The sequence below is a fragment of the Corvus kubaryi genome, unplaced genomic scaffold, assembly GCF_017639235.1.
Source record: "Corvus kubaryi isolate FWS band 111438036 unplaced genomic scaffold, C.kubaryi_AGA036_p1.0 68, whole genome shotgun sequence".
Taxonomy (NCBI): domain Eukaryota; kingdom Metazoa; phylum Chordata; class Aves; order Passeriformes; family Corvidae; genus Corvus; species Corvus kubaryi.
In genome coordinates this window covers 15,447,223-15,472,940 of record NW_024582056.1, presented here as the reverse complement: position 1 = coordinate 15,472,940, position 25,718 = coordinate 15,447,223, and the positions used below count along the sequence as shown (strand labels likewise).

At 39.2% G+C, this 25,718-nt stretch overlaps 1 protein-coding gene across 2 annotated transcripts in view; it reads right to left on the bottom strand.

Moving 5' to 3' along the window:
- RPRD1A (regulation of nuclear pre-mRNA domain containing 1A) overlaps positions 1-24,944 on the bottom strand; it is a 44,105-nt gene extending 19,161 nt beyond the window's left edge. Inside the window, exons 1-7 of one of the 2 annotated variants that reach the window (XM_042048917.1) lie at positions 24,626-24,944; positions 15,073-15,202; positions 14,270-14,376; positions 14,095-14,189; positions 13,049-13,175; positions 12,776-12,951; positions 9,814-9,896 (exon numbers count right to left, since the gene is read on the bottom strand). In XM_042048917.1, the coding sequence (XP_041904851.1) occupies positions 9,852-9,896; positions 12,776-12,951; positions 13,049-13,175; positions 14,095-14,189; positions 14,270-14,376; positions 15,073-15,202; positions 24,626-24,776 (831 nt within the window). In that variant the 5' untranslated portion in view covers positions 24,777-24,944 and the 3' untranslated portion in view covers positions 9,814-9,851. Of the gene's footprint in view, positions 1-9,813; positions 9,897-12,775; positions 12,952-13,048; positions 13,176-14,094; positions 14,190-14,269; positions 14,377-15,072; positions 15,203-24,625 lie in introns of those variants that run through there. The other variant, XM_042048916.1, reaches the window with a different exon arrangement.
- Between the last annotated feature and the right edge of the window lie 774 nt (positions 24,945-25,718).

Below are 25,718 nucleotides of genomic sequence, written 5' to 3'. Positions count from 1 at the left end.
GAATCATTCCTCCTACTCTGGTAGCTACTAGCAACCTAGAAATAAATTACATCAAAACTGTGTGTTTGAAACATTGCCAAGTGTAACACTCGGGGGAGTTACACCGTCTGCTGTCTCCTGCCTTCTACCTTCTTCAGGATCAAAGGGCCCACATTTACTGAGAACATGACAGTTCTGAGGCTTGTCTTTAAGGAAGTTATAAGGAGCTCAGTGTTCCACATAAAATGTGAGAACTGTTTAAAGGCATAAATAACTGTGGTAACAACAAACAATGACGTCCCTCTACTTCCTTTGCTGTCCAATGAAGTATTTGGGCTGGAGTAAAATGAACCTTTGATACTGACTGAAGAGAAACAAAGGAGGAAATACATAATTAGGAATGGAAAGTGGTCATGAGAACCTAACACTTGAGGAAATAGAGCCCAATAAGCATCTACTTAACCTGTAGGACCACAGTCAGATGTAAATCTTGATTCTCCAGCCCACTTCACATTATTTTATTGCTATTTTTGACATGTTGTTAAAGTTCTATTTTCAGAACTGACCTTAAAATAAAGGTCTTTTGAAGGGCAGAACTCAGAACTCAATGCTTATCTCCAACTTTCAATTCTGTTTTTCAAAACTGTCTTTCAATGTCATAAGTAACTAAGCAGCCACTACACATTTTCTACCTCAAATTCTGCTTCCAGCCAAGCTTTAAAACTGTAGCATGTTCTGACTACAAAGCCGATTCTCCACACATTTACAGGGTAACATAAAAAATCTGGTCTGGATGCATGGGGAGGAATGAAAAAAATCCCACCAAAATACAGAGGGAAATGTCTAAATTCTGGGAAGATCCAAAGCTCAATTTTACAGTGATTTCTATCCATTTGTTAACACCAGCCTATACTTAAATCAAGAGATGCACAGAATAGTTTTAAATACTTCAGGATTTGTGCTAAATCACAAAATACTGATTAATATCCCAGCCCTCTGGTGCATAGCTACAGTAATGCCTACAATTATTTTAGAAAGCTTGTGGCATTTCTCCTACTTCTCAGCTTCCTCTCTCACCCCCACTTAAAAATTATGTGTATACTATGGAAAACAAACTCAACTACAGAGGGAGAGTGCATCTCTTGCGTTGAGAAATAAGCCTGATTCAGGGAGAGATTATTTGGGCCAGATAATGTTCTTAACAGCACTTTATCTCATCAGAGTCCTTATTTCCCCCATTAACCAAAATGTAACATACTTGTCTCTGCCTAAAACTTGGTAATACATTCCTCTCCTACCTATGCCCCTCAAAAATACCATTCTCATTGCACTGACTTAAGGTGTATCCTTTTCAGTTTGGTAGCACAGAAGTGCAGAAAAAGAAGTAATCAAAATTCCTTTTTGACACTAACAAAAAGTTTCAAATGTTTCCATTGAAATATATACCATCTCATTCCAAATTCTGAACATCATCTTCAATCTCAAAAAGTTGTAACATCAGATTTTTCTTCTATTTGTGATGGAGGGATGTACTCTATTAGATAATAGGGTTATCATACTAGTGTGCATAAGGTTGAGGGGTTTTATAATCAATTCAAATTCATAATATATTTCTAAATTACAAACCCAGTCAGAATGTAAGAACCTGCTGTGATGTCAGTTTCACAGATGAAGAAAATTAAACAAAGATGTTTTTGTGAAAAAACTGAAGAATTTAACAGTGAATCAGGCAAGAAAATAAAACAGCTAGTGGTATTGGAGAGAATACCTCAAACACTGTCTCCTTAGATTCCTTACTTTCAAAGAAACAGTTTCAATGCTATCATTACAGACAACAATTTTACACCCACAGCAGTACCATTTATTCAAGATGGGGCAGCACAGCGGTAAAAGACCATTCAGTGAACTATGATGTGACCTGGTTCCTCTAAACAAACAGCCAAATGTCCCATCTCCATCCCAGTTAGTCCAATTCTCTATCCCACAGTAGCTCCCAGCCAGTGTGCACCCTCCAACTCTCCCCTTTCCACCCCACTATTCTTTGATGTCTTCTACATCACCTAACTATTGTTGTGGCAAAGAGCAGTGGAAGTTATGGCTGGTTCCATGCTCCATAGGCTGACTAGCATGGACTGAGGGGAGAAGAGCTACTGAAGCATTTCTCTGGGCCTCTCTTCTCTTTACATATTCACAGAAGTAATTTTATCAAACTTGCAAGAGCTAAATAATTAGGATTGCTTCCCGGCCAAAGGAAAGAACTGATATGACTGGCAATGTAACTGCAACAGTCAAGCCTCCCAGGAAATCGGACAATACCTGTAAGCCCTATGTAACAGCAATTCACTCCCTCCTCTTCTGCCAATCACTGCCAGCAATAACTGAGAAATATTAGAAAAATGTTTTGCCCTCTCTAGTAAAGTCAACTTCATGCATTTTTTATGTCAGAGATACATCTTCAAACTATATAAATAAAATGAAATTCCAAGACGACACAGGAGTTCATTTACAGGATTTATACATCATCCTGTGTTGTTTCTCTACATTCTGCTTCTCCTTATTTCCATCAATTTTACTCCACAGCACTCCAAACTTTGGCAGTGGAAAAACTTTACCAACTCCAAGCTAGACCAATACAGTATTTTTTTTTACTTTTGGAAGAACTGAAAAACTTCACATCTGCTTCAGTCAAATGCAAAAGTAAATGTACTCTGGCTATTCCTTTGGTTTAAAATAAAGTTTTAAGGCAAGTGTAAGGACCATGGTATACACTTATCAGGTGGTGGTGAGCACTCCTTTGACTTCCATTTCTTCCTGGCGAAGAAACAAATTCTCAGCAAGCACTACAGCTGTGAGATACATTGTTCCCTCACTGCTGCTAAAACAGCATTCAACTACTCTAACATCACACCCCCCAGAATACTACTGACTCAACTTCAAAGAACAGTCAGAGAGCTGGTGTTTCAACATTGTCCTCAACCTCAACTCACACTTTCCAAGCCGTTCACCCCACTCTGAAGACACATGTGCGATACCCCAATCAATGAGAGAAATCCAGGTATGAAGAAAATAACCCAGCTTCTTAACACATTTTGAAATAGGGTGCCAGCAAAAAAAAAAAAGGAGAAAAACCCCCACAAAAACAAAAAACCACACAAAAAACCCCACCCACCCAAAACAAATAAAACCCAACCCAACCACAAAAAAAACCAGTGGGCATGTGTCTACATGATCATAAAATCTCAGTTTCCAATCAATACAAGAATAAATACTTCTGCAAGTAGCTGTACCATCATGTGAAAGTCCAGTTCTCCTCCTCCCATTCCACCCTCTTTTGATTCACACCTCATCATGTGTTTCAGCATGGAGGCAAGCCTTCCAGACTAGATTCTCTAGGAAAAAAGGCTATCATTAATCTTGGAAATTAATTTTCAGAATCAGGCCAGTATTAACTAATTGCAGTTGCTACTAGCTGAAAGGGAACATTACTCAATGTTCTGTATTTCATCAATAAGCTTTAAGAGAAAGATAGAGAGTTTTTAAGAACTGGGTTTTTCAGCACAGTCCAGCTAAGAACTATGTTCCTTAACAGTTTTCATCTTTTCTCAGCTGGTGCTCTTGACCTACTGCACCATGAAGTGGCCTACTGTTCTCTAAGCTTTTTAGGAATGAGGATTAGCTGATTTTATTGTAAAAGTCTGGATATTTTGAAGTAAATTCCCCAGGTTTAACTAAGACATTAGTGCAACTGTGGTGCTTTACTGGTTTTGATTTGTAAAATTCAGTTTCACTGAGTCCTACTGAAGAGTATTTCTGCCCTCTGCAATTAGCCATAGCTGAAGAGATGGAAGTTGTCTGCAACAGTCACAATAAACCCTGTGGCTAGTTTAGTAGGACCATTACAGAAGATCATAATGAATTCAAACTAGGAAAACAGAATAGCTTTCGTTTCTGATTAACGCAGTTTGACTATGAACTCTTTCATTTCTATTCATGAGCCCAATTCTTACAACAAAATTATTAAAACTAAAAATTATTCTGATCTGTCATGCAATATTCACATGTATTCTTGAATGTTCTTCTTATTTCCCGTGATATTTTGCCCATAAGTGATGGGCTTAATAGTAGACAAATTTCAATTAAAGCTCTGGGTTTAAAGAAAAAAAAAAAAACAAAAAAACCCCACCCAGAAACAACCAAACAAAAAAAATCCCCACACTGAAAGTGCACTGTTCTTACACACTACAAAATGTCAACTCCAAAAGAGGAATATTTCACTCATGTTTTTTTTTTAAATGCAAACAGGTTTTTGTCATAAAAATGGCACCTATACTTACTAATTAGTTTGTGGAAATTAACATTTCTTACTTTCCCCTATGCTGACGTTAAAATACAACATAACAAAAGGTGATACATTAACAGGCTCTGAAAATATTTGCCACCTCAGACCACTACATAAGATGATGAATTATTTTCTTATGCAGAAGTGAGAACAGGGGTAAATGTGAGCACTCTGCCCAAGATCTACAGTAACTGGATGCACACATGCCAACTCACAGCTACTTGCTGTCCACCTGAAGACTGCTTCCTTGCTGTGTACATTCAAATTCTCCAAAAAAGTATCAGCTGTCCACAACAGCATGAGTGCCACTATGTTCTACATCAGATTTTACACAATTGGCTTCTTCTGTAAGCACTGGAGTAGTTTTGAGTGAAAACATCAGAAGCCTGCAATAGAATAAAATCTGTTTTGTGTTGTTTCAGAGAGGCTGAGAGAAAAAGCAAGCTGATGTTCTAGCCATTTCTCTTCTTTCTTCTACCAGAGATTTCTAAAAGCAGTTCTCATCAGCCCTTCCAATCAACCAGGCAAACCATTATCAGAAATGGAGCAAAAAAATGTAATGATTGTTATAGGTCATAGTAAAGTGTAACTCAAGCATGGTGCTTCCTTTTAATACAGAAGCTCGTTAGACAAAAAAAACCTTATTTATAATAAAGTTTCTAGATCTTAGTGACAGCAGAAACATTAAAATAAATACAATTTAAAACTGTAGAAGTTTTAAAACAACTTTTGAGTATCAGCCTAACAACAGAGGCTTTAATTTGGACACTATTTAAAGAGAACTCTTAAGGAGCACAGCTTTTGAGTCAACTACAACTATCTTCAAATACACACTGGCTTATTTTCCTATTAAATGAAACAACCAGAAGACACTAACTAAAGCAACCTATTTTCATTCAGTTTTTTTATACAAGTAATCTCAAATTCTGGAACAGAGCTTTCCAACATCCTTCCCTCTCCCTTTCCATACATAACATCAAGGGTTTTTTGAACTAGATTACAATGTTTCTTTAGTAACTCCCAGAGAGAAAGACCGATGTCTAGTCTGCCTAGAATGACTACCTGTCACTCAGTGTGGTCTTATGTTCCTATTTAGAGCTCAACAAATAATTTCAAAAGCAAGTTTCTAACTGTAGGAGAGATACAAGCAGGGTTTGCAGTTCTGCTTTGTATTGAAAATACAGATAAAAAAGAAAAATCTTTAAATTTATTGTCTACCGACGCAAACATCAGATTAAAAAAAAAAACTTAAACAGTAACAATATTACTGTTGGAAATTAGGGATTGCAGAAAAGGCAGTTTGAATTTGAAAAATCTCACTGCTATTACTGATGTAAACAGGCACTACAGTATCAGTATTTCCTACATCAATTTCTCATATCCAGGTTTTCTTTTTATTCCAGCAAACTCCTGATCAAAGCAAAGGAAGTATCTACTGCAGAATGCACTACAGAAAAGTCACTTGCCAATCTACAGCTGTCCTTCAAAAAACTTCAGTTCAAGTTAGAGCACTGATTATTCCCTTTATAATTTCCCATCATCTCAGATGTTTGCACAAGGTTTTACATACCTGCAAAACTTGTTCTTCTGAGGATGACACAGATAGATCCATTCATTTTGATTAACAGTATGAAGTTTTTGGCTGGCAATAGCCAGGAACATTCTGGCTAAAAGTCACACAAACAACAGCAAGTCCTAGCTAGTCAAGACCAGTATCTTCTCCCAATGTTTTTATAATGAGGAATTCAAAATGCACCTCAAGGGTATTAAGTACCTGGTATCTTGTGGTATCTCATACATATATACCTTTTTTTCCCCCCTTTCAAATAAAAACTAATGGGTAGGTTGCAGAGTGAAAGCTAAAAAAAGTTCACCCTGCACAAACAATAAGGGTGAAATGGAAAAAAAAAATATAAAATCTGTAACATTTTTATTACCTTGTTTCAAAACAAAAGTATCTTGAATGACAAACAATGCTATAAAATGTGATGAATTGAAGCAAAAGTTTATCTTTATTTTACAAGGATGAGCAAAGTACAAACTACAACCTGTTCAATCTGTTGGGAAAGCCAGGATTTATATTCACATATCTGATAAGTCAATTTAAAAGGTGGAAGCCTTCAAGTGTTTCTGCCGCTCTGAATGTCAACAGTGAGCTGTGAAGTCTAATATTCTTTTAGGTACAAACTGAGTAACTCTATACTATGGTATCTGAGGCTGCAGTCAATAAGTCACTATATGAAAGAGGTATATTTATTGCTCAAGTACAGAGAAGTTATAAATTTGTTATAAAAATGGGTCAAATAAGCATTATTCTCATAGAACAGGTACAACACAGGGGAACAAAATGCACTGACCATTTGACTTTGCTTTTTTGTGTTTGTCATTAAGGGCTGCTGTTTCTCCACTCTAGTCTTGCAAATTACTTCTCTGAAACTCTAAAACTTTTATCTCCTGTCACTGAAAAAAGTGCTTATGGAAACTAAGCAACCACATCTAAAAGATAGGTCAGCAACCTGTAAGAACACTTAGCAAGCCTACTTCTACTGCAGATAAGGGATGCAACCTATGTCTTATTTTAAACATCCCCTCAACTTAACTTCTAACTTCTATTTCAGTGGTCACTTAATTCTCCCCAGTCACCTTTGGGTAGGTAATCCAAACTACCGATCTTACCGAAATTTAGTTTTGTTTTTTAAAGAAACACAACCCCAGTGCCAATATTCACTAAAGGACTTGCACTGTGCAACTCAAACCATTTACACTACACAAAGCCTCTCAAATGGCCATTCAAATAGCCAACCTATAAGCAAGGGATTTCAACCAATCTACACAAATACCTAAACACAGTGGTCTGTTCCTGAATCACATTCCATTTTGTACATGGCATGATGGGGAGAGCTAGAACATAAACAATATATGCATTAAAGATCTTTAGCCTACAGTTCCTTCCTGATGGTCAAGAGCTACATATATTTCTCTGAAAAACAGGGCAAGTTACTTGAAACTGGGACACTAGAGAAAGAAAGTAATTTTGGTGAAGGCTCTCCCCCCTTTATAATAAAAACAGACATCCAGTCATATTCCCCTCAGCCTAACAATATCTGCCTTGACTCAAAAGACACCTTTCAGTAAAAGTCATAGATTCCCTGAACTGCAAGCAATGCTAAGTCAGCTTCAGTTTCTGAAGCTGCAATCTTGAAAAAAAAAATGAGTACAATCACTCATCATGTCAAGAGATCACACGACAGGGTCTGTTTGTACCACTATTAGGTACCACTATTTCTGTTATCAAGCATGTATCAGATCTCAAATAAGCAAAACAGTCCTAGGGAGTTTGGATGAACCTTCCTGACCACTTCCTGATACCTCCCAGCTACCATTTCTGTAATCATTGCACTGTTACCTGCTCAGCTCCAATTCCAGACTGAGTTACTGCACTGTTACCACATTTACGGAGTTGTAGATCACCTACAGCGCTGCAAACTCCACCCCATAACAAAAGGCAGTGTAGGGCTCATCCTACAAATCAATCTTCAACCAAAGCTCAGTAAAATAATTTAGATGCTCAGATTCAAGGTTATGAAAAAATTAATCCCAATTAGCTGGACTTGAAAAGTACAAAGCATAATGGAATATATTACCCTAAGTAATCTGTCACTGAACAAAAAAACCTGACATACAAACATACTAGAGAAGAGTAAGGGGGTATAAAGAAAAAAAAAAACAGCAAGAAAAGCACTACAGTCTGTGATAACATGAAGGCCATGGTGAAGGGCAACAGTAGACAATAGTACCAATCCAGTCTGGTATTGCAAAACAAAACTTAAGGATAAGAGGCCTGTTATACCACTGCTACCCCTAAACTGTTTGCTTAACATTTCTGTCTGCATTTGAAACCATTAAGTGTGAACTGAGCAGGAGAAAAAAAAAGTCTTTCAAATCCAGAGCTAAAGTCAAGGCTAACTGCTTGCTGTTTATCTGTAAAATCCCAAGACAAAATTAAAACCTTTAGGAAGACAAGTCAAGCTATATGGAGCCATAAAAGCTCAGTCATGAAATAAAAGTGCATTGAACATAAAATATTCTCTCAACATGCTAAGAAACCACAATTAAAACCAGATGTGTGAGCATAAGAATACGAATACTGCTTCTAGAGCTGTAGAAAACCAGAAATGCAAGACAGCAACATTAAGTGCTTTAACTAAATACAAGCTGCTAAATCAGAGCAGGCTTCCCAAAGTAGCACTTCCTTCATAAAATTTTGGACCTAGTGACAAGATATTCCCAAATTTAAAGTGGTAAGGTGATGAGAGTGTGCAAGAAACTGTATGTCCACTACATGCTAAGTGTAGCAATACTACATCTTTCCAAAAGGTCAAAATAAAGGTGAGAGGGTGTCTTGTGATCCCCTACTCACACCTACCGTTCATGAGTCATGTAAGATTTCCAACTATCAAACCCTTTATTTGAAATTTAGTAAGAGACTATTTACTTTATAATCCATGAGTCTGGGGCAGGGAGAGGCAAAAAGCAAAGAAACATGAGAGAACAGTAAATCAAGTTCTTCTCTTGTTCATGTCATTTTTAAGGCCATATTAATTCTAGAATAACAGGACAGTCTTATCAAAAGGACATAAACCATCTGGGTATCAATTTATGTACACCCAAGTCCTTGTTCCTGTATAACACAAATATCTCTTTTTATCCGTCAGTGAGACCAAGAGACCAACCAATATTTCTGCTGAAAAACTAGGAGACAAGGCAGGGAGATACAACACAGAAGCAAAGAGGGGAAAAGTCAACCATAGTAATAGAAAATAGGAATGGTATCAGTCCTCCAAGGCTTCAGAAAAAAAGTGTTCCACAAAATATTTCTGCAAAAGTTTCCATTTCCTCTAATAGACAGAATCCAATCTAGCTAGAAATCCTAGCTGGAGCCACAGTACACTGAACCTTAAATATTTACACTACTTTAAAACTACCAAAAGTGAACAGAAAATACTCCTTAGCACGATTGTAAATTTGAGGGGGATTTTAAAGGGGCCTAAGTGCAATTATAAAGCACAGCTTCTCTGTTACTTTATAATAAAGTGGAAGTTTTTTTATTGTGCTTGTGAAGGACAAGTCCTACATTCATCACTTCTCATTCCTGATCATGTAAACCCAACAGTGTAATTTAAAAAGAAGTCTGAAAAAGTGTTGTTTTCACAGCTTTCTCCTTTTGGAAATAGCAGCTTCAATGCAAGCAACTCCCAAACTTCTGCACTGGGAATTCTGAATTATTTCACTGAAAGAATGTGAGAGTTTTAGGAACAACCATGTGAAAATTTTAGTCTTCAAGAAAAAGGAATGACACTGAATAAATACTGATCCATCTCAGGCATAAACTCAGCAACGTTTGTGAGAATATAGATGAAAATAGCAGAGGTTTGGTATGAGTAGTTACAGAATTCCTCCTCTTCAAGTTTTCAAAAACAACAGACAATACAAGATTTTGATTCTTAAATTTATTTTTAGCAGGATGTGTGTACTAATGGATGCTGACATCATTAGAAGATAGGTCCATGTCCACCACCTGCAACAGAAGCTAGACAGATGTTAAAGAAAACAACTGAAGAGTTAAAGATGACACTACTTACCCCAAACATACTTAGGAAAGTCACCTACTAAGCTGTACAGTTAGCTTTTGATGCAGACATGACATTATTTATCTGTTATCAAAATTTCCTGTCAAGATTTAGCACATACATTACCTTGCTTTTGATGGGAATCATGCACTTCTGTTTCAGAAATAACTATTAGAGAGACTCTTATTCATAAAAAATTATTCATGGAAAGATTGTTATTTAAAATTACTTACCAGTAAATTATCTTTAGAAGATAAAAGATCTGCAAATTTAGGTCTAAAGGTTCTATCTTAAGCTGAAAGCTACTGACAATTCTTTAGTAATTACAATTCTAATTGTTAAACCAGGTTAACAGCAGGTAACATTTCTAGATTCAACTAAGAATACATCCATTTGTTCCTTACTATACCTGTTTGGTATGGTAAGAAATCAGTAAGCTAGGATCTCAGCATTATACTCCCAGACGGGTGATACTAATTCAGGAAGAAATAAAGACTTTCTGTTACAACTGAGAGACCAAGTTACATTCAGGAAAGTGTCAACAGCCAGAAGTCTAACACAAGAAACAAGCTTGTCTAGAACAAATTAATTTCACCAGAAATGAAACTTGAGCAGCAAGGGACAGACAGTTGAGAGAAATACATTCCCAAAGAACTAGGTGACAGGCCCTCTCCTAGTGCTATTTCAAATGAGAAGCCAGGAAGCAAGGTTCAATTTGAGCCATGGAATTTCCCAAATCTGTAAAAACAGAGTCTTTGCTTCATCTCCATTTCTTAATCACCAAAAAAAATCCTACATACGCTAAGTCAGCAAGCCTTACAGACAATATCACTAAGACATCCTAATCTTACATTTCAAAACTTCAGAATGTTTACCAGCCTCCACTTGCCAAACCAAAAAGCACTATTGGTAGTGAGCATGAAGTCAATTTACTCAACACTAATTTAAAAACTACATTTTAAGGTTCTTGTTCTTTAAAATCTCTTGGCTCATAGGTCTTTATCAGTAACCAGGTTGACACCATCCTGGCTCATAGTTCTTTATTAGGAACTTGTATTTATGCCACGCTAATCAGCCAAAAAACATTCTTACGGTGCACTCCGGCATCCTAGGATTTCACCTGTTTAGAACAGACTGCTACAGATACTAAAGACTGTCTCCTACTTTTTAAAGAAAGGCCTCAAACTAGTCCAAAAATGGAACTGTGCTGTATTAGATTTAAATTCTTTAGCAGTTTAAATAATTCAGCCAAGAAACCATCTGAAGGACTGTAACAGCCCAGTAATATGCAATTGCTTTCTCTCAGAATTATGCATTCTCTAATGTAGTAATACTGGGAAATTACACTGGTTTATATTTGTTGAAAACAACCAACAAGGGTGGAATCTGCTCACAGCTGCACTACCATTTTTAATTTCTTTTAAATTGAGCTCACTTGTTTTACAGAAGTCTAAATCTGTCTGAAGGACTAAGTCACTGCCTTTTGAGCAATCCACTATCCCAGTAGTCTACTCTAACTAAACAGGGTATACTGCTGGTAATGAGATACAAAAACTAGTCATACAGACAACCAGCCCTTCACTGAAACTGTGGGAACTTGTCCTTCAAACCCATTACACACACAGAGGGAAGGCAGGGCTTGTGATGAAAAGCTTAAGGCTTCCTGTTCTTTAATCTTCCAGGTTCCATTATGCAGTTGGGTCAGCTGCTATTGCAATCAGCACTACCATGCATAGCATCTATCTTACATGAAGTTGGTTGATATTCTTCCCACAGGATAAACACAGTAAGGTTGACAGAAAGAACCTTCATCAATTGCTTTTCTGTGAGGCATAGAGGAAAGGAAGTAAGTCAGGAAGTAAGAGTAGGCTAGGAGTGATACAAATGATCTGAGTGACGACTTCAAATACATTGTGAACAGCATTTTCCTGAACAAAGGCACCACAAAATCGGAACTCAAGTTATGAAGTTATCAAAAGATAAAGAAACCACTAGAGAAAGAAAATGTTCTTGAAAGGCGTATATGACGAAACCTGAAGAGTAATTAATTTCGGGACCATATATGCATATGCTGCAGTTACAGGGCACCATGATTGTTCAGATATCTCCTCTTGCAAAATGTTGCAGCTTCAATTCCATTACTGTAATACCCACGTTAGCAATGGGAAGCAATTGACATGAAATTATGGACATATTCTAAATATGTGGAATGTTCAATAGGAGGCTTTACAGTAATAAATAGTAGGAAAGGAAAAAAGATGTCTGGTAACAGCAAAGAACAGAATAACTTAAAGGATCATTTGCTCATAATGAGCTGCTCACTCTGCATCCTTCTTTTCTGTTTGGTCCTGCTGGTGCTAATGCTGATACCAGCTGCGTGACAGGCTGTAGAAGCTACAACTACATTTTACTGGGTTTAATGGATACTTGAGTCAGGTTAAAAAGTTGTGCTGAAACCAGGAATTAAATTCTTATCCTTTAGCAAATACATAACTAAGACTTACAACAATGAATGAAAAGAGCATGGAAAAAAAATTACACTATAAAGAATTACGTTTGTAAGACTAAAGATAAGACTTTCTATCTGCACCACTAAAACTAAGTCTGTACATATAACAAAGACTGAATAGCTAAAAAAACAGAAAGAGCTGGTTTAGTAGGTTTAGAACAGTAGAATCAAACAATGTGTTAATAATGTGCTGGAAGCAAAGACGTAACAGTGGCAATTAAATATTTATCTTTGGAGAGAAAAGTTGTTTAGGCTAACTAAAAACATTTGCAAGAACAAGCTTTAGTGAAGAAGGGACTAAAACAAAACATTACGCACTTCCAGCTTATGTTCTTTCTCTGCAAGGAACTCTTTTTGACATCGGAGAAAGTCTGATAACATTCGAGTTAGCTGTTTTCTATCATCTATTTCAGCTGCCAACCTGCCATTGTAATCCGCCAGTAACATACATGCATCATCTACCATTTTGGAAAGTTGCTCTCCAGATTCCTTATCTAAAAAGCAAGCAGAGAAAAACAAGTAAAGCATGATTTCATTACGTACCATTATGTTCTTAGAACAGCATTTCGGTTACCAGGCCCCAACCCTCACCTGTTATTCTGTCTAACAGGGACACATCCTGGACCTCTATAGGCAAGGAAGCTATTCTCTGGTGAACTGCTGCATCCCCAGAGGCAGCGTTTTCTAGTTCTTGTAATGCTCTAATGAGATCTGTGGTCTGAAAAAAGCATGCGAGATTGAGAACTAGTTTAAATAAACAGATCCTAGAACAAAACAGAAGTATTTTACAACAAGCTTATTAGAATTGATTGGATGGTATTTTAACAGCATTTACAGTATCAGCTTTTAGAGTCAAAACAAAACGTAACGTTTAATTCTCAGCACAACATTGTTTTAAAGGTCACCTTTCTACAGGAGCTTTTTCATTTAAATTCCTGGTATAGGAATACTTATAAATCTTTTTTCTTCTTGACAGTAGTGATTATTTTACAGCACCTTTCATTTTATTATACATTTTTTGAAATTGTTTTTCTTGTCGTTTTGCTTCACTATTGCAAAAGACTGTTATCAGTGCACTTCTTCTGAAAGTGGGGCTGATGTTCACAGAAGCCCAGATATCTGCTACAGAGAAACATACTAAACTGTGATGACTGGAGAACAGTCATTCTCTGCTACAACAAAAAACCTTTTGAGATAGGGCAATACCATAACAAAAAACCCACAAGAATTAGAAAAGCCATAACAGTGCAAGGTACACAAGAATTTTTCACAGCCATCATGACTGAAAGATTGAGAAATATTTTCTTGATAAATCCGTAACAACCTTATTCTAGTACGTGTGTTATTCACTATTACCCTGGAAACCGAAGGAGAATTCAATACATCATAGGAACTACTGCTGAAATCCTGACATGAACAAAGCTGGACATACAGTTCATATACTGGGTTTACTGTCAAATACCTAAAGTTACAGCATACCCCACTGAAGAACTATGAAAAGCTTCAGGTGCAGCCACCCTTGCCCAGAAACAGTACCTCACTAAAAAGAACAACAGAGACCATTCAAAAACAAGAATTACTGAAAAATTCTATATGAAGCCGTATGTAAATACAGAATTTTATACACATGGTTTTACCTGAGGAGGATCAGTGGGAGAACTTCGAGGTGAACAGTTATTTTCATCAACTTTTATCTGGTCATATGTGCGCTTCCTCACCTTTCTGTCTCCATCTAAATGAAAACAAACACAGCAGTCAGGGTAATATTATTTCAAATGAGCCTGAAACTTCATACTCTCACAAAATACTTACACAAAGCTTGCCTAAGTTGTTCTAATACATCATTTTCATAAACAGACCTTTCTTCCCAGATAGATAGCACTCGACCAAGGTGTTTCTTACAACTCTCATCAGACTCACTGTTACAAGGAAAAGAAGCAAATATCAGCACTAGGTAGAAGGATAGCACTGCCGCATGATATTTTTCACTGGAAGACCTTCACAGACCGTAGCAATATCCAAGCATCAGAAGTCAAATTATCTCAGAAAATAACAAATTCACATTTTAAAGAAAGCAAAGACCAGTTCAAGGTGTCCTAGCAAGCAAATGAGGAAAAAAAAAAAAAAAAAGGCCAACACCCAGCTCTGTTTTCTTCTCAACCCATAAATCTGCAAACACTACAAATAGGTTTATGTTGCTTCAACAGCTGTGTATCATTGTGAAAATAATCCTGTATCAAGACTCCAGCTTTCTCATGCAATGAGATTAGTGGCTGCTGGGGAAAAAGAAATCATGCAACACCCAGTAATGAAAAATGTCAAACTGGTGTAGCACATAAACACAGACAGTAAGAAAGTCTTAATTGCAGGAATAGCTAACAGCTTTCCAAGGCAAAAAGGGACTGAATGCTGATGAATTTACTATCAAACTTCATCCAACAGTGTTAAGACTATCCAAGATCAAAAGAATACTGCATAAATTAAACTGACAAGACTTCAAATACAGAAATAGCACATGAAGACTAGCTGGGCCAGAAGAGATCAACTGATGACTTCTCTAAACACCCCTCAAATACAGTATGATGAAGGATACCACATGTACAAGTTTACTGTACCTTGAAACATGCTTGAAAGCCTCCACTATTACTGGGGCAAAGTCTTTTGTAAATTCTGGTCCTTTCCTTTTGCTGTTCTGTATGACATCATTGGCCAAGTACAGGAACGTCAGCTTCCTATTTGGTTTTGCTAATAAAAAGAAAAATAAAGAATAATTAGAAATTTTATTTCCTTTAACTAATATCTATGTATCCAGGTTTATACTGAATACAAACACCCAGCCCCCACACCTCCCGCACCCTGAAATCAATCACCCATTTTCATTACTGCTTGCACCATTTCACATTTTCAGTATTTTCATGTGGAAAGACTTTGGTCACCCATTAAGTTTTCTCTCCCTTCTGTTCTCTTTGTTCAAGTTCTTCTTCCTACATAGTATGACACAACTTCCATTCAGCGCTATCTCCAAAAACAAAAAGAAAAAACCCCCAGATATTCCAAAGTGTTCTTCATCCCCAAACTATTTCCAGGTGTTTTCCTGAGCCTTATATGGTTCCTGTTTGGTGGCCTTCATGGATTTCTTCCAAGTACTTCAGCTTTTTTTTAAGCCTGCATAAATTTCTTACACTCATGAAATCTTCTGACAAGGCACTTCACAGATCCACAATCACTCATGTGAAGAACCTCCTCCTTTTCAGCCTGAATTTCACTCAGTCGTACCTAACCACTCCTCATTCTCAGATTTAAGCAAACTGAACAGTCAGCCCCTAGTCAGTCTCCCTCTTTCACTGTGATACACCCCTTCCTCACTGTTAAAACACTCATGTGCCAGCAGCTGTAGTATCACAAAAACACTTCCAAAAACCACTGTCAAGCTCATGCGGTGTATCTCTTCTCCAAGCATCTTAGCACCTTATCCCATCTCTCTTAATGTGCAATAGATTACAAGCTTCCAATTTACAAGTTGCTTCTCAAAATCTATTCCATGTTTTCTAAGTGCTTCTACCTGGCCATTTTCATTCATTTACAATCACGCTTCATCTAATCTTCGTTAGTCTACAAGTTTCTTGGAACTGAAACTGTTCTTGTAACACTTCTACCCTTGATTAACACCAGAATATCACTACCACCACATAATCTCAGTATGTACACCCTAAAAAGAAGCTTCTCTTTAAAGACAAGTTTTTTCTGCCCTCTCAAAGAAAGCAGCGCTGTGGTAAAGACAATATAGAATTTCTTATAATTTGTGCAAGCAAACATGATTTGATTTTGTTACTTTCTACTCCATCCTCTCAAAAATGTAGAGCCACCACCCTCACATATAGAGGGAAAATTCAATATTAAGATGCTTTCTCTAGGGAAATGCTTTTGAGAACAAATTTTCCACTACTGAAAGACTCCTCTGAAGGATTTCTCCTTGAAGTACTGAATTCTTTCCATCCTCTTGAACAGACACATCTAACAAGTTGGGAGTTCTGGATTGACTGGGGAAAAAACCCTCTCTTAAATGTAAAAATGCACTTCTCTTACAATCAAGGCAAACTAAAGACTAGCAAAAAAAGCCTAGCTTGGAAGTGCTGGACACAAGATGGACTCTACAAAGAGTCTGCTCCAAACAGTGAAGCCACTACATGCAAGCACCCGGGAAATTACTCTATTTGGGTCAAAATCTGGCTAATCTAAAATGTAGGTTTTATAAACTTGTGCTGCTCAATTTCTATATTAAAACCTGACTGATGATAAAACAGTACATCTCCTACCTATGTTTCATGTATCAGAGTTTTGACACCTAGCAAGTTTTGAATTATTCAAAGAGAGAATCTCAGAAAAAACAAGTTGTCTCATAGGCATATCAAAAAGTAACTACCGTTTACCAAAGATGACTCTGCCCCCTCTCCCATTTTTTAAATAAGCCCAGAATTAGGAGTCAAAATCTAATGAAGCAGGCTGTTCCCCATCCCATATCCTCTGGAACTGCATGCAGGATAGGCTCTTGTCCACCCATTTCACAGGAATAAAACCCCTCATGTTTTAATCCTCAGTGATGTAACTCATTTGTGAGACCCCAACTTCCTTATTTCCAATAAACAGCCGAATCAATCGGGCTGGCAAAAACAGAAGGTGGATACAGTGCCATGAAGCCAGGTCATGCCGATTCTCACAAAGCCCAGACTTTGTCTATTCACTATAGTAAAAGATTGATGTATCATATTTGGTAAAAGCAACCTAAACTCCAGAAAGTCACTTTCAGGCTTATTTCCCCTAATATTACCTTTTCAGCTTCCTACTTCAATTCAACATCAACAAAGCTATGAAGAATGAACAAAAATTCTAAACCCACTATTAAGCCATCTGTGGCTTTGGTTGAAAAGTCAACTAATATTCTACCCCTATGTTCACAAGGAAAATTGTGAACTAAAATTTAATTCCTTTTGCTGTAAGAGTATGCTGCACAAAATTCCAAAGGTAAAAAATTATGTCTAGTCTTGAGAAGTGTTCCCCTTCCCTTCACAAATCTTCAAGACTTACATACTGGTCTACTAGCACTCTGCCTCACACGTGAGACTGAAGTGCAACGTAACCTCTGGCAACTGAGGCTGAGCTGAAAACATTCTGTTGCTAGCATGACTGTAAATTAACCAGTGATTTCTGAAACACAAAATTAAATTCAGGACCAAATAAATCTGTTCTGGAAAAAGAGCTATGTTTAAAACATCTCTCTTCAGTAGCAGTGATACTAACTTTCCAGCCCTGGGCATTGATAAACCTCAGAATAGCAAAATGGATCAAACAGATGATTTCTGAAGGTCCTCAACACATGGCAAGGTATTAGCAAAAGCATTCTTACTGTCAGAAGAAAATGAAGGGAAAAAACCTGTAAGAACTTAGGTTGAAGAAGGATCTGAAAGGAAAACACTGCCAGAATGTACAGTGTTAGAAGCAGCCAACCCACAGCATCTCTGGTACACCAAAAGTACAGTCTGCAAACACAAAACTGTCAAGAAATCATCCGTGTTGGATCGAGTCATCTTTTCAGAAGATCTGTGCAGTGTTCACGTAACTCCTCTGCTTGTTGCAGTCAGATTCACCGTTTAGCCACCAAAGCAGCTCCCTGAAGCACTGGATTCTGAAATATTTTAACATGTCAACAGTGCTGGTTGGTAAAAGAGCCGCATAAAGCAGATTACTCTTAAAGCAGCCACAGTGAGATGACATGGGACTGGCACCTTGCAAATGAAACTATGTCTGTCCCAAAAATGTATCTGACATGTTTAAATGGCAATGAATATTCCTCAGATAACAATGATATTTCACCAACGATTAGCATACTCAGATATCTACAGGGAGACTACATTATCAAGCCTCAGTTTTTGGCAATCCATCCTTCTCCAGAACGCATTCTTGTTAGCTCTGCATGGGTATGCCTGGCTCTCTAGCAGTTCAGTACAGATGCCCTGACATTATATGCTTTCGTCCATAATACTCAGAGAACTCTTAACACTGATAAGCCACCACTTTAGTGCAAGAAACCGGTATTTTACCCTGAAAGGCAATAAACCAGTCATTTTCACCAAGGTTAGCCCTGGAACTCAAAGTCAGAAATAATCACCTGTATCTGTCTTCTCCAGGTTTACCTCCTGCATTTGAAATTGAGCTCCTGTGAAGATTGCTAGAAACATGCCCATTAGTTTCATGCTGGTTTACACCTCTTCCCTAGAGCCTATCTTAGATATACTGGAAGAAACTACAGAAAAACACACAAGCATAAGAGATTTCACTTACATCCCACTACAAGTGTGTAGACTGACTGAGCCATCTGAAAACTTTACATCAAAGCTGTAACCTTCTACAGGCCAGCTCTGCTCTGTCAGCTGACCTTGAAAGAAAATACCACCTAACAAAAGGGAGACAATGAGAATTTGAGACAATAAGGATCAGTATGCTAAAATCCCACAACAGTTATCAGCACTAAACATTTCATTAGCATACTAAAGCTCTCTAGTATGCATTCAAATAAAGACTTGGCTCAGTTTCATTTGAATTACTTTAGTCTACATACATGGAGTATATGAGCAGCAGCACTTCTCCCAAAATCTCTGGGACATTTTCTGTCTCACAGCATGCTTCACACTTTCGCAAGAGGAGCTCATGACATCTCTGTGAATACCTGACAAGCTTTCAAGCTTTTTATTACAAGACCAAACATTGTTCAGTCAAGCAGCACTGAAACTTGAGTGCAAGACCACTGATCCTTCACACTGCAGAGAGCTAACATGGGTTTTTATGCAAGCTGATTAAGCAGAGCATCTTTGGAAATATTAGTCTAAAAAGCCACTTGAGAGGGGCTGCCACCAGAAAGGACAATTCAAAGATAACATAATCCATAAAAGGCATGTTGTAGAACAAGCACTTAACCTCATTAACCTTCTTCTAAGAAAAGGTTAAACTAGTGTTCAACCTTGCACAGTCACCTGGTGAATTTTACCAAGGTCTGATAATTGTTGTGTTTTCTTTTGAAAGAGGGAAAAGGGACTGCCCATTCCCCTCTGAATGTGTTCACGGTTTGAGGGTCTAAGTATTTTGACTCTGAGTTTGGAGACTAGTAACAAAGGGAACACTGCACACAGCCACTGTTGGGAAAAAGGCCATCAGCATCAAATTACCACGGGAATGCCAGAAAGCTGGTCACAGACCAAGGAAACCATTCCAACATAATTACTCTGCAGAAGCTTCCCACTGCACTTAGTGCATCTTGAATTACCTGAACATATGAAACAAACCAATTCCTTTCATTGCCTCACCTGGCTGGTAAAATGCTGCGATGGATATGCATCGACAGCAGCAACAGTTTCAGGATAGGAAAAAGACCATACACTTAAGTATTCCAAACCAGAATGGTGAAAGACAGGCAGGTACAGGTGACATACAGGTTTGGACTACACAATTCCAGTGTAACTATTTTAAATGAAAGGCTCTCATATTGCCACTCTATTGCTCCTGATTGCAGATCATTTTGTAAATCATGTACACAGCAAATAAGTTTCCCTAACTTGACCCAATGCCCATTCACCCCAAGTTTTGCCTGTTTGTTGCTCTCCAAACCTTTTGGCATAGATGAGAAGATTCATGCAGGCATAACCAGTGAAATTAGAAAGCCATCGTTTTGCTTCTCTTAAGTAAAAGAAACCAAAATCTATTTATTCTCTCACACTGGCCAATGACACTATACCACCATTAAGTAAAATAATCTTACAATCACCAGAAGAGAAAGATTCCTTCTCCTGGCAGAAAAAAAACACACCACATGGTACAGAAAATAATTGCTTTAAACCAGGAACTTGTTTCCTGTGATCCACTTCCCATCTGCAAGGCACTATATTGCAAGCACTTTTGGATGTAGTTGTGCTCCAAAGCAGCTAAATATTAAGAGTAATTCAGATGTACTACAACTTTCAAATCTGCTTTCAGTGTTGCTATGCCTTCTCAATTTACTTACTAAAAATCTTCCAAATTTCAGCAGCTGCCACAACAGCCAGCAGCCTCAGAAAAACATACTGCATCAATGCCAACAGCTATACTGGATGAGGACCCAAGCACCAGCATATGTCCCAGCAGCAGAAGCTGCAGATGATCCATAAACAAGCAAAAAAAGGAGCTTCTTATACCACTGAACGACTCCAACACCACAAAACAAAACAAAAAACATAATAAACTGGAACAGCAGGTGAACTGGCAGAATCAAGCACTACAAATACATCCCCCTGTAGCAGCCTAGATGTACCTACACAACTGTGGCTGTCTTAAAGGCAATACAAAATGGCTCTACTGACCTAGATAAGCTGCATGGGGAAGCCAATGATCAGCGTGACACGGGTGAGGTGACAGATGACAGCCAAAACAAGAGGTCAAGTGATTAAGAGGGATGGAGGATGATCACCATCAGTTTCTGTTACTGACTTATCAATGAGATGACCCATCAGCCTCTGAGGAAACAGATACTTGAATCTGAAATTAGGTTTAAAGATACAACACGACAATGTCCTGTGCAGAGCCAAGACTTGGACACGATGATCCTTGTGGGTCCCCTCCAACTCAGAATAGTCTGTGCTTCTGTGGTTACTAAAATATCACTAAGAAATAAATACTTAACAAGTGGCGGAGCTGGGCCTGGAAAAGCTAAGAGAAAATGAGATGATAGGAAAAGATTATCATGGACAACTAACTGGAACTCAAAATAACAAGTTCCATATTACAAACTTTAAACAATTTGGGTTTTTTTTTCTTTGAAAAAGAACATATTATAACCAAGTACAGCAAATTGCACATTGAGCCTACTGAACAAGCAGTTACTGTTCACCCTTGAAGGCAGATGCTTTGAATTGCAGAACTGAAACTTTTCATTTCAAAACAAAACCAACAAGTACCAAACCTCTACAGTTGCAAAGCATCCTGAAAGCAGGGAGTAAGAAATGTATGCAAGAGAACGTACCTGACTTGCAAATAACAAAAAATAATTCTCAACAGACTCCATCTCAGAGGAGCCTATTCAAAGGAGTTTCCTAAGGGGTTTCCCAGCAGCCATTCAGTGACTGCAGGCTTACACAACAAATTTGTATCTGTTATGCCACCACTCTGTTTAAAAAGAAACGCTGTAAGCCATTCCCTTTTTGGAAACACAAAATTACATAGTTCAAATGGGCCCACCTGTTGCCTTTTTAAAATGACTGATGTAATCACATCACAAATTAATTAATTAGTACTACTTAACTACTTAAATACTGAATAAGCTTATGACTACCAAGTAATTAGCTATTTAACTTTGAGCAATACATTTCATACATCTGAAATCTAGCTGATGCAGGATCATTTTCCTCAGTACACACTTTTCAAGAAAACCTGTACACGAAGGTGTATTGAACTGATGATCCGTAGAGATGCCAGAATATGGAACCTGACCACTGCCAATTAACCCAAGTAAACAGAAAGGCACTAACATTTCATGCTGCATAAATTATATGAAGATTTGAAAAGCTGTCTTTTCACCTCTACTCCAATGTGGTATAAAGAAAACGACTATTTTAAAAATGAAAGAATCAGAACCAAATATTTAGGAAAAAAAGAGCTCTGATCTTCACACTTGTCTTTACGAATAACTAGAGACATGCTCAGAAAGGCTCATGCATGCTCATCTGAAGCTGGAGATCTTTTACCAAAACTGAAAGCATCCAGAAAAAAAACGTAGTATCATTGTACTGTGTTCAACCCAACTAGTTATACAATATTCCTGAAAGGCAGTAGGCTGGAAGGAAGGTCTGGAGACAGGAGTGACAATAAAAAAGGTGATAAAATGAAAGGAAATAAAATCTAGGAAGGGAAGGTTTCAGGATACTACTGGCTAGCAATAGCAGCTGACAATGACAATAATTTTTGTATCCATATTCCCCAAATAGAGGTAATTTTCCTCTCAGGTACAAGAGAAATCATGTTTCTATGGCTTGGATGACAAGCAAGTCAGGAGCCTTAAACTTGAATTCTAGTTACAGCCTCATTGCCAATATTCTACTTTGTGGTGTTTCACGCACTTGCTTCACCACACGACACCGGTTTTCCTCTCATCTTTCCCATGCTGTCTGCTTAGATCACTACACCCACCTTTGGGGATTAGGCACCATCTTACAATTTTGTGCTGCAATTAGCCAGAAGTTAGTGTCAGATAAATGCAAGCTAACATTCACGAAGCTCGGGTATTATATGAGATGGAAAATTAAGATACATCCTGTGTATATTAACTATGCCAGCTTCAAATGAAACTTCCTATTTTCCAATATTAAACATTTCACATAGGCCTAAAAGCCCAGAAGAAAAGGGTCAGGACCTTGAAAGCAACTAAGCTACTCCTACCACAGGTAGAGTTTCACATGCTTTCCACAGACCCTTGAAGGCTGGCATCCAAAGAGAGGTCACAGAAAAATCTTACTTTGAAGCAGCAAAAGCTGGATGACAACGTCAACAAACAAAACAAACCCAACTATGGCAGCTATTCTCACCAAAAGCTCAAAAGAAGGTTGTTATCCTTGCCTCTCAATGCCACTTTCAGACATGTAGCCCAGGTTTCAAAGATCTCATTTCTCCAGTTAGTCAACCAGCACAACAGGAAAACTGAAGTTAAGAACTGACATTAGTATCATAGATTACTATGAACTAGTATTGTGCATGTTAATTAAGATGAGCAACCAAAACTCTGTCTCTATTTCAATTAAGATACTTCTCTGGTATCATTCAAAACCCCAAGCATTCACATTGTCTGATTACAAGGCCCAGAAAGGTGAAATGTTTCAGACAGATGGGAGACCCATTAATTTTCTCCTGGAACAAAAAAGCAAGCTTGCAACTAGCATAGAGTGAAAAGGTGTTTATTTCCTAAGATGGAATATGCCTCCAAGTCGGTCTTTCTTCAGTCAATATAAAAAATAATTCAACTCATGCCTCAAAGTTCAAAAGATAACATTTCCCACAAAAAGAGTACTTTAAACAAAACCACAGTAGTCATATTACACAAAACTCAGTGGTTCCTTCCTCTCTCGTAAATCCTGTAATGGCTTAGTGCTGTTTTTCCTCTCAATCTGAAAGATTGAGTCTTCTATTTTTCCCATTAAAGATCCACATATTAGTGAGGGTCCAAAGGAAGCTACTGGAAAACAGCATCATTTCCTAGAGCAAAGCAGAGTTCTAGCAAGTGAGTTTTCTTTTTCTTAAAAGAACCAACTTAAGATCAAGTTATTTTCCAGTCAGGTCAAATAAACCTTCATATGCCATGCCTTTCACTCCCTGAACCACTGCCTATAGCTGCAAGTTCTTTCCTGTTAAACGGGAAGCCACATTAGCATTTAAGTCTGCACACTGAACACAGCTTAAGAAACTCATGTTTTTATTATGATAACATTGGTATTAACCATCTGGCAAAACCAGGAAGTAAAAACTACTTTGGACACACCACACTGCTCTTCCCTCAGTGTATTCCCATCCTCATCTGCCCTTCAAGAACAGTTTCTGGCAAGAAAACCTGAGTGGATAAGGAATTCAAATAGTATTACAGCTAACCATCACTACAGACGATGAAAAATAATGCCTAAAAAGGATTCGTCTTGAAAGAGCTGTAATTAATACTAACAACAAAAAGCCTTAAACCCCTGGGTCGCCGGATTCCTTCCCGTTTCCCACTTTCCTTTCTTCTTCACAAAAAAAAAAAAAAAAGGGGAGATAAAACACAAGGGGCAGCCTCCTCAGAGGCATCTCGTTAAGGGGAGAAGGAAGCATAGGAGGGAAGAGAGAGGAGCGAGGGGAGGAGAAGCACCTGCCAGCCCACGGTCATCGAGCACCGGAGCCCGGACGTTTAACGCTGGCCCCAACAGTTCCGCTCTCCCCAGGCGCTGAGGCCTATCCTCCCTCTCTCCCCGCCTGCCTCCCCGGCTCCGCAGGCCGAGCAGCCCCGCCGCCATCCTCCCTCCCCTGGGCAGCCACACTCCGGAGCGGGGACCGCCGCCTCCGCCGCCTCCCCGGGCCCGCCGCCCCGGGGCGCCTCCGGCGGGTCCCGCCCGGCCCCGGCCTCACCTTTGCGCAGCTCCCGCTCCCACACGCTGACGATGAGCGCCGAGTGCTTGCGGTGGTGGATGAGCCACAGGCTCAGGGTCTGCACGCTCTGCTGCGAGTTGCTCAGCTCCGACAGCTTCCGCTCCAGCGCCGCCTCCGAGAATGCCGACATCGCTGCGCCGCGTTGAGCCCTGCCGTGCCGTGCCGTCCCGTCCCGTCCCGTCCCGTCCCGGCCGGGCCGCGCTCAGTCTCCGCCTCTCGGCCCCGACGAAGGAGGAGCCGACGAACAACTCCCGACCCTTCCCGCCCCGCCAGCAGCGCCCGGCGCCAACAAAATGGCGGCGGCCGAGGCCCGTGGGGCGCCGCGCGGCCCCGCCCCCTCCCCGCCTGCCCTCACTTCCGGCCCAGCGCGGGCCGGGGGTGGGCGGGGCGGTGGGAGCGCCCGGGGATGGGCCCGAGGGCCTGGGATTCCTCGGGGGTGGGACTGGTCAGCCGTGGGTCCATCAACGCCGGGCCCTGGGAAATAACATAAAAACGCAAACGCAAATAAGACCCCCCCCTAAGGCAACCTAGGCCGAACGGTTTCTTTCACCCAGCAGGTTAAGAATAACGCAATCGTTATGATTGGAAGGGACCTCTGGAGATCATCCAGTCCAGCCCCCCTGCCAAGGCAGGGTCACCTGGAGCACCTTACACGGGAATGTGTCCATGTGTCTTTGGAATGTCTCCAGAGAGGGAGACTCCGTAATCTTCGGGGGCAGCCTGTTCCAGTGCTCTGACACCCTCAACATAAAGCAGTTCTTCCTCTGGTTGAAGTGAGATTTCTTGTGTTTTAGTTTATGGCCATTGCTCCTTGTCCTGTCACTGGGTGCCACTGAAAAGAGCCTGGCACCGTCCTCTTGGCACCTGCTTTTGAGATATTCATATGTATTGATGAGATCCCTTCTCAGTCTTCTCTTCTCGAGACTAAACCAGCCCAGCTCCTTCATTCTCTCCTCATTAGAGAGACACTCCAGACTCCAAATCATCTTTGTGGCCTCCACTGGACCCTCTCCAGTAGCTGCTCATCTTTCTTGTACTGAGGAGCCCAGAACTTGAATTGCTAACTGGACAC